At 39.1% G+C, this 18,707-nt stretch overlaps 1 protein-coding gene across 1 annotated transcript in view; it reads left to right on the top strand.

Annotated features, from left to right (window-relative positions):
• Positions 1 to 13,904, top strand: part of Oxct1 (3-oxoacid CoA-transferase 1) — a 121,345-nt gene extending 107,441 nt beyond the window's left edge. The window contains exons 15-17 of the mRNA XM_055601121.1: positions 2,123 to 2,203; positions 8,291 to 8,392; positions 12,236 to 13,904. Coding sequence (XP_055457096.1) covers positions 2,123 to 2,203; positions 8,291 to 8,392; positions 12,236 to 12,277 — 225 coding nt within the window. The 3' untranslated portion in view covers positions 12,278 to 13,904. The remainder of the gene's footprint in view (positions 1 to 2,122; positions 2,204 to 8,290; positions 8,393 to 12,235) is intronic.
• Positions 13,905 to 18,707: the final 4,803 nt, after the last annotated feature.

Raw genomic sequence — 18,707 nt, 5'->3', positions numbered from 1 at the left:
AGTCCTGATAGGCTAGGGTCTTGTTTTTGAAGGTATAATTTCTAGCTACTTAACAGATAGTCAACATTAGTTTCAACTAACTTAAGGTGATAGAGTTTGTCTTTTAAAAAAACAACCCATCCAAGATTTATGATAGCCTTTTCATTTTTATTTCTAGTCCCATTCATTCATTAATTCCCTTGTTAACTCATTGAATCATTCATTCATTCATTCATTCATTCATTCATTCATTCATTCATTCATTCATCTATCCATACATCCATTCAGAAACTTCAGGATGCCTTTTATGCCTTGCATTGACTTAGACGTACTGAAGCCTTTTTAAGTATAGGTACATTGCAAATTTGACAAGTAACTACAAGCAGTAAAATCGTATTTAGATCTGGTTATCTGAAATGCCTCTGAACATATACTTGGTTTGACACCAGTATGGGAAGTGATCTAAATTAATTCACAGATGGATGTGTAAGCAAACAGGCAGATGATGGTGCTGATATCCATTGTATTTGGTGTGTTTAGACTCAGAAGAAAGCAGAAGCATTTTTCTGTTTTTAGGACAAGACCCACAGTGTGCTAGACCAGCCTTCAGCCTCAAAGGACATGCTTATTTATGCTCCCAGTGCTCTCTGGTTAAAAGGGAGTTTAAGCATAACTGAAAGAGCTGTGAGCTGATGTTGCAATTGGGCCTGAGCTGATGTTGCAATTGGGCTTACAGCTGGACTCCACAGAAGCATCTTGAAAGCTGCTTCTACAATGGGGTCAGGATGGGGCTGGGGAAGAGAGTTGACGGGTAAAAACTGTGTTTCTACATATACTCTCTCTTCCGTTTTATGTTTGACAAGGGGGAAATGTGGCTAGAAGGAACCTTGAAAAGAAAAGTTCATTTAAGCCAGGTCATGTATTTTATTAATGAGCAAACTAGAGCCCAGACAATCTCAAGAAAAAACAAAAACAAAACCATAGCCACAAGAGAAAGTGGTTGGGTTGCATGTTCATTTTCCATGTATACTTCCTACTCTTGGCAAAGAACTACGGATGCTTTGTAAGAAGACCATTCTTTTAAAGAGAATAATGAGGAGGATATTATACTTGGAACTGCACATCAGGTAATTCAGCAGTTGAGGCTTGAGAGGACACTTGAGGCTTGAGGGATTCCTTGGTAAACCTCTTAAGCTTTTGGTTACTTGTAGGGATTCTTCCTAAGTTATTCGAGGGATGATAGCTGCCTAAGAAGAGAGGAGAACTTGACTGTACAGAGGTCAAGAGTTGATATCATTGCATAGAATATACTCACTTATAAGCAGATATTAGCCATATAATATAGGATAACCATATTACAATCTACACACCTAAAGAAGCTAAACAACAAGGAGGACCCTAGGGAGAATGCTTAATTCTCATTCAGAATGACAAACAGGGTAGACACCAAAAGCAGTGGAAGAGGGGGAACAGGACAGGAGCCTATCATAGATGTCCTCTGAAAGGCTCCACCTATGGGGGATGGAAGCAGATGCTGAGAATCACAGCCAAACTTTTGGCAGAGCTCAGGGAGTCTATGGAAGAAGGTAGGATAGGACCTGGAGGGGACAGGAACTTCACAAGGAGACCAGTAAAGCCAAAAAATCTGGGTCCATGGGTCTCTGCAGAGACTGATGCACCAACCAAGAACCATGGATGGAGAGGACCTAGACCCCTGCTCAGATGTAGCCCTTAGGCAGCTCAGTCTCCCTGTAGGTTCCCTAGTAAAAGGATCAGGGGCAGTCCCTGACATGAACTTGGTTGCCTGCTCTTTAATCACTTTCCCCTGGTGGCCTTGTCAGAACACAGGGGAAGAGGATCCAGGCAGTCCTGATGAGACTTGATAAGCTAGGGTCAGATTGCAGGGAAGGAGGACTCCCCCTTTCAGTGGACTAGGGGAAGGAGATGGGGGGCAGAGTGAGAGAGAGAGGGTGGGACCAGGAAAAGATTATAATCAGGGGGTTATAATCAGGATATAAAATGAATAAACTATAAATAAAATTGTCTCTGATAGGTCCTGGTTTTTCTACAATCATGCCAGTTCTAAGTAGGAATTGTTCCTTCAATACTGTTGTTGATATTTTCTCATTGTTCTTTAAAACAGGGAAATGCACATAAAATCATGGAGAAGTGTACATTACCACTGACGGGAAAGCAGTGTGTCAACCGCATTATTACAGAAAAGGTAAACTTTCTCCTTATTTTTTCACTCCACGAACATCTACTACCATTCTTATTTTATTTAGAGATACATTTGAGGCTTTTTAAAGTTATCATGTAAAATTTTATTATGTCAATAGCTGTAAGATTACTTTAGTCTGTGGAAGGAGAGAATGGGAAAATTAATGTTCCTAACTGAAGACTTGTACAAGTACAGCTCTCTGGAATTGCACACAGTGGAACTCTTATCTATGGGTAGCTGTCATAAGACTTGAGAGTCTTTAAATTTGGACTCTTAAGATGTCAAGATGGGTGATGTGTGTAAAGTTCAGAGTGAGCTTATCTTTCCTCATTTTCTTTCTTGTCTGCCAAAGTAAGAATAAACTGTTGCATTTTTATTTTAGATTTTAACTCACTTGGACATGACTTGCAGTATTGACCCAGAATGGGTCAAGACATGCATTCTGCTTCTATCATGGTTTTTTACCTTCTCATGAAGTGGACTTCAGAGCACTATCCTCCTGTATTTTGTTTCATAAGCAGGCAATATTGGGCAATTATGCAGTTGAAAGCTGTTTATATCACAGAAGTATTTGGGGTAACTGTCCACAGTCAGATTCCTATCCCAGATTTAATCTTAGAAAGTGGGGATGTCATGATTCCCATAAGTCATCTGGGAATTTCTTGTTTGGTTTTCACCATTTCTCAGTGATGTCTCTCTTCTTTTGACTAGAGCTGTTTAGCAGTTTTGTCTCACAGTGTCTGGCTCACTTGCCTTCTTTGCAAAATGGGAGGAAACACCCTAAAGCCCACTCTAAAATAAGTCAACTCTATAACACTTTCCAGAAGCTGCATTTTCAAGGAAGTAGAGACTGTGTGAAATTCCATAAATGTACTGTATGGAGAGATACAAGTGCATTGGCCATTCTTATTTCTTGGGTCTCCTCTAAGCTATGGACAGGGCCTATTGAGAAAATCCATTGCTTTGCGGTTAAAGACAGAGCTGTCCCAACAGTGATTTCAGTGATAGCCCTCACCAGGAGTCTTGTAGCATTGTTCTCCCCTCCCCGATCTTCTTTCTAACCCCACCCCAACCCCCACACAGACCAAGAGTAAGCCTTCTCACTTCTCACTGCTGTCCTGCCTTTGGCCTCCCAGGTCTTCTACTCCACACTCTGTTTCCTGTCATTCCACCCATCCTTGAAGCCTTGCTACAGTCTTTGTGTGCATCACAAGAGGCTTCTTGCCCTCTTAGTACATAATAGTCTTGTCCTTATGGTGGCCCACTATCCCCACCACTCACTCTAGCACTTTCCATTTGATACCTGTGTTTCCCTATGATATAACTTAGTGACATTTCAAGCACCTCTTATACTTACTTTTCCCATTCTTACGTGATGTTTTATTCATTCAATAAACCTTTCTTTGGAGGCCCTTCTGGGAACCACCCTGTCACTAATAAAGAGTTACAAAGAGAAGGAGGAAGTTACAGTCACTCCTCAAAGAACAATTTCCATAGGACTGACAGCAGGCATCCAGCATCTCCATCAGAAAGAGTAGCAAACTCCATAGAAGGCACAATGTGATGTACTCCCTATGTCATGCTAGGAACCCACATGGTAGCACAGCAGCAGTCTTAAGGACTGCTTTTGGATTTCATCAAAAAATTTTTAAAAAGTTATGCTTTTTTTCAGCTAAGTCTTTCTGACTTAAGACTCTCCTGCCTCAGCAGTATTAAAATGGCAGGAAATCTGTTGCATTCTCCCTGGACCATGCCCTACAACTGCCCATTCTCCACTTCTCCCTGGAATGTTCTTCCCATCCATCCAACAACTGCTTCCTATTAATCTTTTGTCTCAGCCATCTATCTTTCTGTTTCTCAGTTAAGTATCTCTTTTTCCCTGCAAGTCTTGTGAGTGCTTTCCTGAATCCTTATACTTAGTCTACCTTAGCACTGACAGCTGTATTGAAATAACCTCTAACCTCTGCCTGTTTACTTCAATGCTGCTCCTACAACACACAGGGTAGTAACTAATTTGGAGTCAGTTATGTCATTAAATAAAGGTGCCATACTTATCCTGCGAAGAAAATGGATAGGTTGAACTGTGAATCTTGAAAGACAAATGGGAGTTTTATGATTGAAAGGATAATCAAAGAAGACATCACAGGCAAAAGGAGGAAATTATACAAAGTCTTTCAGAGGGGTTGAAGAAAGCCCTGCATGTTCAAAACCTGCATATGGGATAGCTTAGAGTGAAAATGCAGCTCTGTTCTGAACTAAGGCAGAAAATACAGTGAGGGATCACATCAGAGAAAGTTGTGGATGTCTCCCAAAAGTGTGTTTCTTATCAGGAGGGGAATAGGGAGTCCTTCAGCAGTTCTTTTATTATATGGAAACCATTTTGCATTAGTGAGAGCATTGTATCTTTTTTTTCCCTAATAAACAAAAGAGAAGAAAAGACAAATCTCATTGAAAGGGACCATCAATGATCTAGGCAAGAAATACAAAAAATACCAAATCACAAGCCAGAGAGATATTTTTAAAGAATTTAGGAGATTGGACTTGGTCTAATTTGATGAGTAGGGCACAGCTGGTAAAACAGGTGATTCCTACATTTTTCTAGCAAGAGAGAATGTCTGACCTGCTGTGTCCTGGCAAAGCTCAGGAGAGCAGGAACAGCAGTGAGAGGCAGGAAAAGGAGAGGCTTAGTTTAACACCTTCAATTTTATGGTCCAGAGATTTTGAAAATGACAATGGAAGATTTGGATCTAGGGTTCAAAAGAGAAGTCAGGACTGGAGAAAGCCAGTGAAAGTCCTTAGCATATGCCCACAATCAGAGGATCAACTGTGAGTGACAGTGCGGGAAAGAAAGGAAACTCAAGGCAGCTAGCCCGAGCCTTCGGCATCTCAGGGAAGGGTTTCATGTTTACCTTCGTGATCCATGCCAAGCAGGTGCATCATAGGTACTGCTGGATGGGAAGATTCAGATGCGGTGTCCTTAATGGCAGTGGCCTTCAAGGAAGTGGAATTCCATAATCAGCTCCAAGGAGGATTCCATTAGGTTGCTCTTTGAAAGCGATTACAATTGTTTCCTGTTGTATGGATCAGGTTATAATACATAGATTTCCCATCAGCACTTGGCTGTAATTAACCATCTGAGCCATAATTTAGCCTTTATGGTGGAAATAAAATAATTAACTTACCTGTAGAACAAGATAGTTTCAGTATAATTTTTGATTAGCAGTTAACAATTTACCTTTTAGGTTTTACTCTCTGATTTTTATCAAATTTTTGTTTACCCCTTAGACTACTTAATGAAACTCTTCCTAAATATTTCAATAGCACATTTCCTTCTTTTAAAAATCTGTAGGTGGTTGGCTTTCTATACAATCTGGGAGTTAACTACAGCCTGATGAGGATGTTAATAAAAGGATTGTTTTTAAAATCACTTAGTCAATTTGCACTCTTAACTCCCTGATTCCTGAACCCCATATTAATGACACCACAATTATCTTTTTCTAAAATCACATCTACATCTGTTTTTAATAACATAATCCAAGGGTTTTATCTTATATTTTCTCCATTTTTATAAATTTATGGTTGTTCATAATACATGGAAAAATAGATGAATTGAACAGTGCTCTAGATAGTCTTTCTGCAAAAGAAAAATACCCATCAAAAAGCTTCATGTCAGAATAAAGGCAGCTAATAGAATATATAGACAATTCCAAATTAACATTTTTTTCCCCTTATGGAACACACATTCTTGCTGGGAAAAAAATGAAAGTTTTTTTTTATGTTATTTTTTTAAGGAACATAAAAATGTGCAAATAAGAGTAGTATTTCCTCTTAAATTTCAACCATCGTTTTAGTAAAACCAACTAGATTATCAAACAAACAAGGAAAGGATGCATCCTGCATCCTGCATCCTGCATCCTGTATCCTGTATCCTGCATCCTGTGATGTGCCTTCTGGAAGAAAACTATGAACCAGAGGCAGTAATTATTTCAGGCCTTTGGCTTGGCTTTGTCAATCTGCTAAGTAATAATAATACATCTAGCCCAGGTATGGCCCAGACTGTGTTCTCTTTCTGTGTGTGTCCTGTCCCACAGCCCCAGGGGGCGGTTTCTGTGCTCTCTGACCACAGTTGTAAAGACAGGCTCCCCAGGTTGCTCAGGTGTTGGGCAGCAGAGCTGTGTGAGAGGCCAGCTCAAAAGCCAGTGTTCTTTCAATGTCTGTCGCATTTGCCTTTCTGAATTAGGATTGAGCATCTTACCCAGGATCTTTCTTCTTGCTTAGCTTCTTTAGGTGTACAGAATTTAGTATGATTATCCTGTATTATATGTCTAATATCCACTTATAGAGGGAGAAAACAGGAAACAGGACAGGTGCCTACCACAGAGGGTCTCTGAAAGAATCTACCCAGCAAGGTATTAAAGCAGATGCTGAGACTCATAGCCAAACTTTGGGCAGAGTGCGGGGAATCTTATGAAAGAAAAGGGAGCTAGAAAGACCTTGAAGGAGCTTCATAAGGAAAATAACAGAACCAAAAAATCTGGGCCCAGGAGTCTTTTCTGAGACTGATACTCCAACTAAGGACCATTTATGGAGATAATTTAGAATCCCTGCACAGATGTAGACCATGGCAGTTCATTCTCCAAGTGGTTTCTCTAGAAAGGGGAACAGGGGCTGTCTCTGGCATGAACTCAGTGATGGGCTCTTTGATCACCTCCCCCTGAGAGGGGAACAGCCTTGCCAGGCCACAGAGGAAGACAATGCAGCCAGTCCTGATGAGACCTGATAGGCTAGGGTCAGATGGAAGGGGAGGAGGACCTCCCCTATCAGTGGCCTGGGGGAGAGACATGGGAGGTGATAAGGGAGGAAGGGTAGGATTGAGAGGGGTGAGGGAGGGGCTACAGCTGGGATACAAAGTGAATAAACTGTAATTAATAAAAAAATTAAATTTTCCTATATTTCTGAAAAACAAAACAAACAAACAAACAAAATGAAAGCCAGCGCTCTTTTCTCTGCATGCTGCCTTCTTACTAGCAGTGTGTTTAAACATTACAGTTTAGGGTTTGACTTCAAAGGTAGCTGCAAATAAAGATTGAAAGCTACAAATATTAGTTAAATTTAGGTTAAATCCACGGTAGAAAACCTGAGAGGCCGAACGTGTAAGTCTGAGAAAGGAGACTCCCATGAGAACTCACAGAGGGAGCATGTTACTGCATTGAGACCTATAGAGGAAGTTTTGAAGCCCCAGAGAAGCTGTTGGGTATTAGTTACAGCTTTTTACCAGCAGACGGTCTTTCCTGCGACAGGTGATCCCAGGCCCCAGCAGTAAGCAGAGGGGAGCAAATATCTGAAAAGACTTCTGAAGAATTCTCAAATAGAAAGCTGTATTGAATGCTTGTAGACTTCTACTAAAATCAAGTGATACTTGGTGTTCCCATTGTGAGTTGGTACTGTGGCTGTGATGTTGAGTGGGTTGTTCAGGCTGGGATTGTCATTCCTGTCTGCCTTAGACACCAGCACTTCATTTGATTTGCTCATCAAAAGGGTGTGGAATCTCATGCCCTTCTCTTGGAACCCACATGTTTGCATGGGAATTTAAAGATTGGAGACCTTTAACAGCTACTTAGATGAGTTGGCTGGGCTTTCAGGGCCAGGATAGCTTTTATTTCATAATGTCTTCCGTTGTTTCCTACAATCAGTTAACCAGCAGCATTTCCCCACCATCCCTACCCATTCTTTCCCCAACTATCTCAGCCTCATTCCCATGCTGTTCATTCCTTTCCCTCTTCAGATCATTGGTTACCTTTGGCATTTCACCCAATGTGTTAGGCTTAACAAATGGAAGCCATCTTAAAGAAAACAAAAACAAACAAACAAAAACACTGATTACAGTGCTAGCAGCTGCCAACTGTAGTTAAAAAATAGTGGCTGGTTAAGGAGTTGCTATTATTACAGTAGTTATAATGGGCATTTTTTTTCTCATTGCCAGTTTTCATTCTTTGGTCTTAGATCTTTTCTCTGAAACCCTATCCATTTTGTGTGATAATTGTCATGATGGTTTCAAAATGGTTTTATCATTTTCTTGACTTCCCACAGGGTGTATTTGACGTGGATAAGAAAAGCGGGCTGACACTGATTGAGCTCTGGGAAGGCCTGACTGTTGATGACATAAAGAAGAGCACTGGCTGTGATTTCACAGTAAGTGTTCCTGTGAGCAGAGAGCGATTCTTGCACAGGACCTGCAGGCTGGGTGAATAAATGGACACGGGACAAGAAGGAGGCAGGGGATAGTCAGCATTTAAGTTGCTGATCTGAGCAGGAGTGGGAAAGGGCGCCTCCTATGAGAGCTGGGAGAAGAACAAGCAAGCCAGGGCTGTCAGGAGTGAGGCAGGAGCAGAATGGCACACCAAAGAGCTACAGGTCAGGACAGAGGACAAGGTCCTGCTCCTCTGCCTTGTGTGAAGTCCTGGTAAGTTCTCTGTTCTTTGACAGATGTGGCTTTCTTATTGGAGAGAAGTGATGCTTTCTTATTCTCACACTCATCTGACAATGACATTAACCATGAGCCACCTCTGGGTCTTTTATTCTACCCATTAGCGATATTAGAATGTAACAAGGGCAAGCTAGTTGTATCCTACTTGCAGGTAAAAAATAGTGCACGGAAGACTCAGACTTGGAAAGCCAGTAAATATATAGGGAGGACTTCTATTAAAATTTTGGTAGTTACATTTATTTATTTATTTATTTTATTTACTTATACTTTTAAATATTTATGTATTTATTTATCCATTTCATATTTGTGCGTATAAAAGTGCTTATTGTAAATCACCAGTCACCACCCTGTCAGGATTGACAGATGGATACAATTAACTTAAAGTTAACCAAAGGTAAAAGGAATATGTGTGTATCTCCAAAACAGTGAAAGACAGAACCCATGTACTAATTACAATGAAATACATGAGAAGAAATTAGAAAAACTCATTAAAAAATTATTTGATACTCTGTCTATAGATTTCATACTTTACTTCCTGAGCACACAGGTTTGGCTTGTACCTCCTAATACATAACACACTTTTTGAAACAACTTTATTGTATAATTCATTATGTACATAGTATCCACTCTTGGTACTGTTCCAAGGTCTTTTGTTTATTAACCTTTTCTGAATTTCCATTTGGAAAAAAAAAATCAGTCTCCCAGCAATACCTTGCTTGAAAAGAGCATCTTTAATTAGCTTTCTCATAACCTCAGAGGGAAGACAGGGCTTTTATTTATACTTGAACTATTTAGGATTTCTTACTCAAGTGAAGCAAGCAAGCAGTTCAAAATCAGCTGGGTTCTTTGTTTGTTTGTTTTGTTTTTCCTCCTGTGTGAAATAGGAAACCTCTGTCAGGTAACACCTTCAGAGATCTGCAGAAATTTCAGTTTCTGCTGCAAAAGAATATACAGCATAAGACCCTCATTATCTAGCTATTTGTTATTCATGTAGGTAATTCAGAAATCTTTACTGTTATTGTTATGTACACATGGGGGAGGAAAGGGTGAGTGTACAAACCCTGCTATCTTCATATCTTCATAGATTCAGAAATGTCTTCATGGTCCTTCCAGTATTCCAGTATTGTCTTCTCCTTTTATCATTATTGAACTAATTGAAAATTGGGTTTGTTTAAGAGGTATTCTTTGATATTTTAATATATATAATATAATGTATATTTGTCAGGGTAAACATTCCTATGTACTCAAGGATTTCTTTGTGATAGAAGTGTCTAAGATCCTCTCTACCAGTGTTAGGACATATGTAACACATCACTGTTATAAATAAAGGCAGTGACATCACTGCTCAACAGCACACCACACATTCTTGCTCCTAACAATTTCTCAGTACTCACTGATTGATCTAGCGCGTCCCTTTCTCCTTTCTGCTCCCAACCTCTGGGAACCATTCAACTCTCACTTTCTATACTGTCATACTTTTTCTACTCTCCATGCACATGAGAACATGCCATCCTCATCTTAAGATTAAAATGCTCACTTGTTTATTTCATTTAAAACAGTGGCTTCCAGTTTCACATATGTTGCCACAAATAGTTCGTTTCTTAATCTAGTAGATAGTATTATAAACGGCATGAATGCTGTTTTCTCCATCCATTCCATAGGTGCTAGGCATTCAGGGCGTTTTTGCTTCTTGCTTCTTATGAATGGGGAATGTAGTTGTATCTTATCTCCTTTGTAGTGATTACTGGATCATATGGTGTTTCTGTTTTTAATTTTCAAGGAAATCTTACACTGATGTTCACAATGGCCTTACCAGTCTGTTCCTACCAAGTGTTGCTGTGATAGCCTTGCCAGCGTTTGTTCCTTTGTGGTTGTTACATTTGGTCTTAGCAGAAAATCCAAGAACAATTTTATTTGTCTTTCTGATAATAGCTAATCTAATTTGGTTGGGCTGGCATCTTCTATCTCAGCATGGCTTTAATTTTCATTTCTTTACTGATTGATGGTGGGAATTTTTACATACATTTTGGCCTTTTATATGTCTTTCTTTCATGTCTATTTAGATATATTTCCACTTTTTGCTTGTTTGTTTTGAGAAAGGGTTTTTATATGTAGCCCTGGTTGTCCAGAAACTTACTCTGTAGGTCAGGCTGGCCTTGAATTCAGCAATCTGCCTGCCTCTTCCTCCTGAGTGCTGGGGTTAAAGGTCTGCACCACTGCGTCCAGCTTGATGTCGTTTCTTCTAAAACAGAAACAAAAAAGCAAAGCAAAGCAAAACCTTGCCAATTTCAAAGTCCAGAAGCTTTTGCCTTGTTTTCTCCTGGTAGTTTTCTAGTTTAGGAGTCTTGTATTTATGTCTTTAATCCAAGTTGAATATAGTTTGTAATTGGTGCGCAACATACTAGGGGGGTTTTGCACAGGAATATCCACCTCGCACAGCACCATGTATTGAGAGGCCTGGCATTTCCTCATGTTTTAATTTTCAGTATTTTTACTGCCTTTGTCAAAAGCAGGTCACCTTAGATGATTGGATTTGGTTTTAGAGCCTTTGTTCTTTTCTACTGGTCTGTGTCTGTTTCCATAAAAACATCACACTGTTTCAGTTGCCACAGATTTGCACTATATTTTAAATTCCAATAGTGTAATGCTTCCTACTCTGCCCCCATGACTCAAAATGGCCTTGACTATCAAGAGCTTTGTGGTTCCATTAAAATTATAATATCCGCTTCTTCTGATTTTGTGAAGAAAGTAAATGGTGTTTTGAATAAGAACTTCAGAGCTAGAGAGGTGGCTCAGGGCCTAAGAACACTTGCTGCTCTTGAATATGATCTGCCTCCTCCAGTCTTAGCACCCACATAAATGGTGGCTTTCAACTGTCTGTGACTCCAGTTCCACGGGATCCACCACCCTCTTCTGGTCTCCATGGGTATTAGGCACACACATAGCATGTGTACATGCAGGCAAAACACACATACATTTTTATTTAAAGAACTGTATTGGATCTATAGATCACATTTAATAGTATGTAAATTTTCATCATATATGTTCTTATAATCCATGAGCATGAGATAGCCCTCTATGTTTTTGTACTATCTTCAGTTTCTTTAGGCCACTGTAGTGTTCATTTCTGCCTGGACCTTTGGGTTACCCCTACTTCACCACTGAGGGAATGTTGACTGACGTGACCACCTGCACTGATTAACTTTTACTTTTGTCTATACTTGAATTAGTCATATGTGCTTGGCTGGCCAAACTGAGGAGTAGAGGGTGATTTTCTACTACTTAAATTCCATTGTGTCTAAAATGTCTTTTGCAGTACACATTAAGTTAAATTGATTAACTTTCTTTTCTGATGAACACTTTAATTATATAAAATAGGATTCCTTTACTCTACATCTTTGGATCACTTTTGAAACTCAATATTTCCTTTAGTTTTTATTTTTTAATTCAAAAATTAAAATTAAAATGTTAAAAATAAATTGAAGCAGTATTTGGACATTCTTGTGGTACAAGTAAACTTTAATTTTTCTTTCTCTTTCCTTTGCCAGGTTTCACCAAACCTCATGCCAATGCAGCAGATTTCAACTTGAAACATTGATTAGACGTTTTTTTCAGGAGGTCAAGATTGAACACATAGGATTTAATTGGAAGGATGTCAGTAATCAAAATTATATATTTATCAAGAAGTTTGACTAGTTTTCCTCTAGTATTTTTGGATTTGTGCAGGCATAGACTTTGTTCTCTCACATGTGTTATAATGTTTCCATGAAAAACAAAAGGAAAACTTTCATCTTGGTCTTCTTTCAAAAGTGCTATGAAGGTTGTCTTTGCCATTGGTGCTCAAATTGGATGTATGTTCATTTTTATGCTATGTATACTAAACCATGACTTAGCAGTCCTGAAAGACAATTTTCATGTGAATTTGTGATTAGGCAGAATACTTTTCTTGACACTGTATCTTTTACCTTCCTCTTTTTGGAGAGATGGCTCTTATTTGGTGTTTGCTTCCTTTGAACGTCTTCCCGCCAAACTTAGAGTTAGTAGATACCCAAGAAGGCAAACAGGAATGTCTCTGGGAGAAGTTACCAGAAGAAAGAACAAGTCATAGGATCTACCAGTGATGGCATTTCACCAGATGTTGTCTTTATAGACAACCAACCATCTACCTGTATATGCTGACAGCTGAGGCTAAGTATAGGAAGAGGACTAGAAACCTACGGACATACCTACCTTGTTCTCCTATTTTAATACAGTGTGCTATACCTATTCAGGAAGATTGTGTCTCTCTATTGAGTCCCAGTGTTTACCTATACAACCTTTGCTAAGCCAACAAGAAATGTGGGCAATTTATCATGAGTCCTTAATCACAATGGCATTGGTGTTTTTAAGATAATGATATCCCAAGGTATTTTCCTTGTAGGCTTTCCATTCTGCTCAGCAAAGATTCTAAACATTTCTGACTTTTTATACAAAACAGCAGTATTTCTTCTCCATAGACTAGTTCTCAACAGAGTGCTGTTACCTTAGCCTTATCTGTGTTGGGGAGATGATGCAAAAGTCTCAGATCTGAGTAGTGAGCGGATTCTTTGTGTTGGGGACTGAACATAGTGGCTTGTTGATCATAGTGTTTATAAGGGATGCTTCCCCAGAAGTAGCCTTAATACACACAGTTGCCAGGAGGTATTGCTTCAGAAGCCTTGGTATCAGGTCAGAAAGCCTAGGTGTCCTGAAGGCAGACTGGAAAGCTGGAAGAAGCATATAGTTCTGGTGCTAATTAAAGGGATTTATGCAGGTGTTAGGTAATGGTTGTCATTGAAACTCACTTCTCCTCAAGTGTAGTCACAGCTGACTTGAACAGTATGTGAAGAGGAGACAAGCTTTTCCTCCATAGTCCACTCTATGTAGAGCTGCTTTTCTGGCTTGCTGCATGGTTGAAAGTATCCTCGGCCAATATTTAAGAAGAACCCTTCTTAGAAGGCACAAGGTCCATGAGAGTACATAAGTCTATTTGAAAAAATGTTATTATTGTTGATATTGATATGTCCTCAGATGCACTTGCTTATCATTCCAGTCTGTTACTTTAAGACAAAGGGATTCTAAGAATGTTTTAAATATTGTAAAAATCTGAATAGACAACTTAAGATTCAAAGAGTGCCATCATATTTTAAAAACATGTGTTAAGTGATACAATAAAATTTGCAAATTGACAAAGATGAATGTATTTATCCCTTTTTCTCACTTGGGAATGGTGTGGTTCCACATGGGGAAACACAAAAAAAGGTTGTTAGAATAGCTATTAGGTCACCATGCTTTTACTTCTAATCAAGTTTTTACTTTCCCTTTTTTTGTGTGAGGTTGGGGAGTGTTGAGATAGGATCTCTTTATGTAGTCCTGGCTGGAACTCACTATGTGAACAGGCTGGCCTTGAACTCACAGAGATCCACATGCCTCTGCCTCCTGTGTGTCAGGAATAAAGGCATGTACGACCTTGCCTGGCATTAACTTTTCTTTTTACCTTGCCAAACAGAAATATTTCTTTTCTAGAAGGAGCAAAAGAAACATTACCTAAATAAATTCTGCTGTAGCTTGCATCTTGTCACAGCCAATCAATCATATCTGTGAAAATTGAATAACAAGCTTCCATCTGGCATTTTTCTTTAAGGTATATTTTTATCATCCAGTATTCCAGTGGCATGTTGAGTCTTATTGCACTTTTAAATGTCTTCTTGTAGTCTATCCAGTGTTCACTGCCTCTCTACTAACACTCTCTTCCTGGCCAAAATACTGGAGATAGATTTCTAAGATGTGTTACTCTTGAGAGCTCCCCTCTGTTTACTCTAACAATGTCTAGCCGTCACATGATACAGGATGCACCAGCCATGTTATTTCTACCATGTTCAAACACAGTGATAGAAAAGTTTTCTTCTTCTGTCCAGGAAGCTGGAAGAATGTGATCTGGGATTGGCACCCAGTCCACTGTTAAACACACGCACACATGCACATACACTTCTGTGCTGTGCTTGCAAAGGAACATGCAGGCACACAGGGAACATCTGTGGCAGGAGCAATCTGGGCCCCGGGCTCTGGTTAAACCTAAGCCAATTTTCCTCTACTTTATCTATAAACCAGCTCTCAAGTCTTCCATTTTGTTTGTCACCTGCAACCACAATATTTATTATCTCAGCTTATTGGGTCCTTGAGTTTTGTTTGTGGTCTGGCTTCTTACCGATTTGCATATGAGAAAAACCACCTGTTCACTGTGTCCACAGAACACACGTAAGCATGTTGTATGGGTGTCATAGGTTGACAGTGAAAGAGTTTCCTCTTACAGTTGTATGCTGTAAGGACATGCTATATACCAATGGAATTAAGAGAGATTTAGTCAGTGGGTAGGTGTCTTTGATACTAACGTTCCTTCTTTATAGGCTATGATCTTGCATTTCTTAAAGTTACTTTTGGATTATCCATTCTTAAAATGAGATTAAACTGTTTTCCACAGCAGTTCCATAGATGAAATTAATGTGTTTGACCCCAAAAAGTCTTAAAATGTTTCAAAACACACTGTCATATTAGCTTAGTATGGAATTGGTTGGTCCTGCTCTTAGTTTTCAGTGTCTAACCTGCCTGCCTATTGAAGGCCATATTAATATCAAATATCATGCTAAGCATAAATGCCAATAATGGTAATAATGACAGGTGTATCTGTGTGACACACTTGAAGTCCCTTCCATCTAAAAATTTAGACATGTCTATCTATGGAATCTTCCAGAGATACTTTGTGAATCACCCAGCATCTCTGAGATCCCTAGACAACTAACTGAACAGTTGACTCCTTTCTGCAATCATGTTTCATTGTGGAGGCTAAATGGGCTTGGTCGTGGTCACTGAGCTCTTTAATGGAGTGACCTCTTGGAAGAGCCCTTAGACAGCTGTATCCTGGCCCTTTTGTAGCATGACTTAGGCATGCCATTCTCTCAGAAGACAAACTGGGATCCCAGTACCAACACAGCCCATTTGTATCTGATTCAATGCTTTGCAGTAATGCATTCCATTTGTTGCCCCTTATTCAGTTTAGGAGAAAAGTGAATCCAGAAGCTCACATATAAACCGTGTTTTTCCTGGAGCCCTATTTTTGGTTTAGGAAGAGAAAGTACCATCTCGCTCTTTGTTTTCCCAGAACTGTAATGCCTTTATACCCTTTCTAGCTGCTGTCTCCAGTTCCCAACCTTTGTACACATACAACATGGACGAGAGTTAGGGTTATGCTGGTTCTCAGGCAAGTCTGTCAAAATACTTGAGTGTGTGTGTGTGTGTGTGTATGTGTGTGTGTGTGATTGTGTGTTCATGTGTATGCACACACACTGTGTTCTCTCTCTCTACCTATGTATATATATACATATATATATATGTATATATGTTAACATATATAAATATGTTATACATATATATATGTATATGTATATGTATATACATATATGTATATGTATATATGTATATATACATATATATATGTATATATGTTAACATATATACATATGTTATATATGTATATATATACATATATATATATACATATATATGTGTATATATATAACATTAAGTCGTCTGTTAAACGACTTCCATGGATGGCTGCTGGCCTGTGATAGGAATATATTTATTGAATTAACCTACCAATTGAAAACATGGTTAATACTAAGTCAGGCTTAGAGGGTCCCCCTTGGTTAAATAGTGGTGTAAAATCTATTAAGAATAGGGGTGGTGGAGACAAAACAAATGGAACTTGGAGGCTGTTGCAAAAGAATAAACAGTCCTGAAATACCTATATTTATTTAAACACCTTATACTTTACAAATCACCCAGAATATATGAGGTAACTTATTTGATTTTCACAGGAACTTGCCAGGGAGACATTACTGTCACTAAAATTAACTTGATTAGCCTGTGAGAAATAATGCCCACTAGTTCTTTAATCAAATGAGCCTTTCTGAGCTAATGTTGGATTTTGCCAGGGTAGTTACTGAGATGTGACTTAAATTTCCTGAATAGAACTAGATTGGTTTTTCCCTGGTTAAGCCATAAAATGAAGCTCACACCCTTCAAACTTAATGGGACAAATATTCTAATTTTTTCCTTCTGTTCACACTGCTCTTGTGCATAACCTGGTTTATAGTAAAATGGATAGTTCTTGAGACAAAACTGATAATGTTCCCATCAGGATCATGTTCCTGCGGAAGAGGCCTATGTACTCAGATTTGTTCACTTGAAAGGAGGCAGGAGAAACTCATATGCTACCAGTAAGAAGAATGGACAGGCTGAAACCATTCTGAAATTCTCCTTCCTGGGTGCTACCCAGTCCTTGTGTTCAATGTACATCAGACTGATTCAGATGAACCCCTTGAAGGGAGGCTTATAGTGTCATGTAGAAAGGTTGGCCTAATGAGGGCTAGAGCCATTCCTCTTCCAGCAAGAGAAAGGGTCCTGGGGAGAAGGCTAGGAACATAGGAACTCAAGACACTAGGTGATGAGATGCACAAGGAAGCCTGCTCAGCAATGCACATGTAAGTGAGAATATTTAAACATTACTACCACATTTCTTGGAATGTAAGTCACTGCTACTTATAAAATACAGCGTGCTTCTATTTTTTAACTCTCTGATCACTGAAAAATTTTATTGTGTACATAGTAAAAATTTTTAACTTTCTTGCCAGTCCCAGATGGATTCACCAAGTGTTTCCTCCCTACTGAAGAAAGGGTTACAGATGGATGTTTTGTGTAGCTGACAGAAAACCTAGGTAGTTAATGGCCCAAGGAAATTGATATTGGTGCATGTGAATGCACTTCTCAGTTTCTCCTGTGGAGCTATAGAGCAGCAAGACACTGAGAACCCTCTGATATAGGATGCCATCAGTTGTGTGAGTCATCTTATCTTCAGATACATTAAATGTGGGCAATTAAGGAACTGGAGTTAGTCTCTAAGGTCTTTTTGAATAACACTGGATTAAACAATAATTTGAAGAAAAACGCTGCTTTCATGTATTTATACAGTACTATATGACTAGAATGTTCTTAGGATCCACTTTAAGGGGAAGAAAGAGTTGGCAGTTTTATTCATATGTATGGAAATAAGTGCTTAGAAACAGTAGCCAATCAATGAGTCCAATGGTTTATTATGTCATCATCTTGGTTTTTCAAGTCTGTATGTCCCTGTCCTCCTGTCTTTAATCCTTCAATGCCATCTTTCTATACATCTTAAACATTTGTATGTTGAAAAATTCTAGATACTGCTATTAAAGTTGTTTGCTCCATTACTGGGACTCAAGTACATAAACCAATTATGTGAAGCCAAACATTGGAAGAGATTTTTGTGGGCTGGTGAGATGCCTCCGCAGGTAAAAGCCCACATAGTGCTACTCTGACCGTCTGAGACAGGTTCCTGAAATTTACTCCTCAAAGTTGTCCTCTGACTTCTACATGAATGCTATTACATATGCATTGTTGCAGTCACACTACACACATTCACACACACACACACACACACAGAGAAAGAGAGAGAGAAAGAGAGAGAGAGAGAGAGAGAGAGAGAGAGAGAGAGAGAGAAAGAGAAACAACAATATTTAAAATGGGCTAGCCAGATCCCTTAAAATAGTGGTTCTCAACCCTCCTAGTGCTATGGACCTTTAATACAGTTTCTCATGCTCTGGTGACCCCAACCATAAAATTATTTTATTGCTACTTCATAATTGTAATTTTGTTAACTGTTATGCATTATAATATAAATATCTGATATGTGACCCCCCATAGGGTCGTGACCCACAGGTTGAGAACCACTGCCTTAGAGGCTAAAGGCATTTGTTTGAGTTTGATGTTTAGAATCCATGTAAAGATGGAAGCAAAGAGCCTACTCTGAAAAGTTGTCCTCAGATATCTATAGGCACACCATGGCATGAGTACAGCCTCTCTCTCTCTCTCTCTCTCTCTCTCTCTTTCTCTCTCTCTTACACACACACACACACAAACACA

Source organism: Psammomys obesus, unplaced genomic scaffold, assembly GCF_907164565.1.
Source record: "Psammomys obesus unplaced genomic scaffold, mPsaObe1.curated_primary_1811, whole genome shotgun sequence".
NCBI classification, from domain to species: Eukaryota; Metazoa; Chordata; class Mammalia; order Rodentia; family Muridae; genus Psammomys; species Psammomys obesus.
The sequence above is the reverse complement of the archived record's forward strand: the minus strand, read 5'-3'. Positions and strand labels throughout refer to the sequence as shown.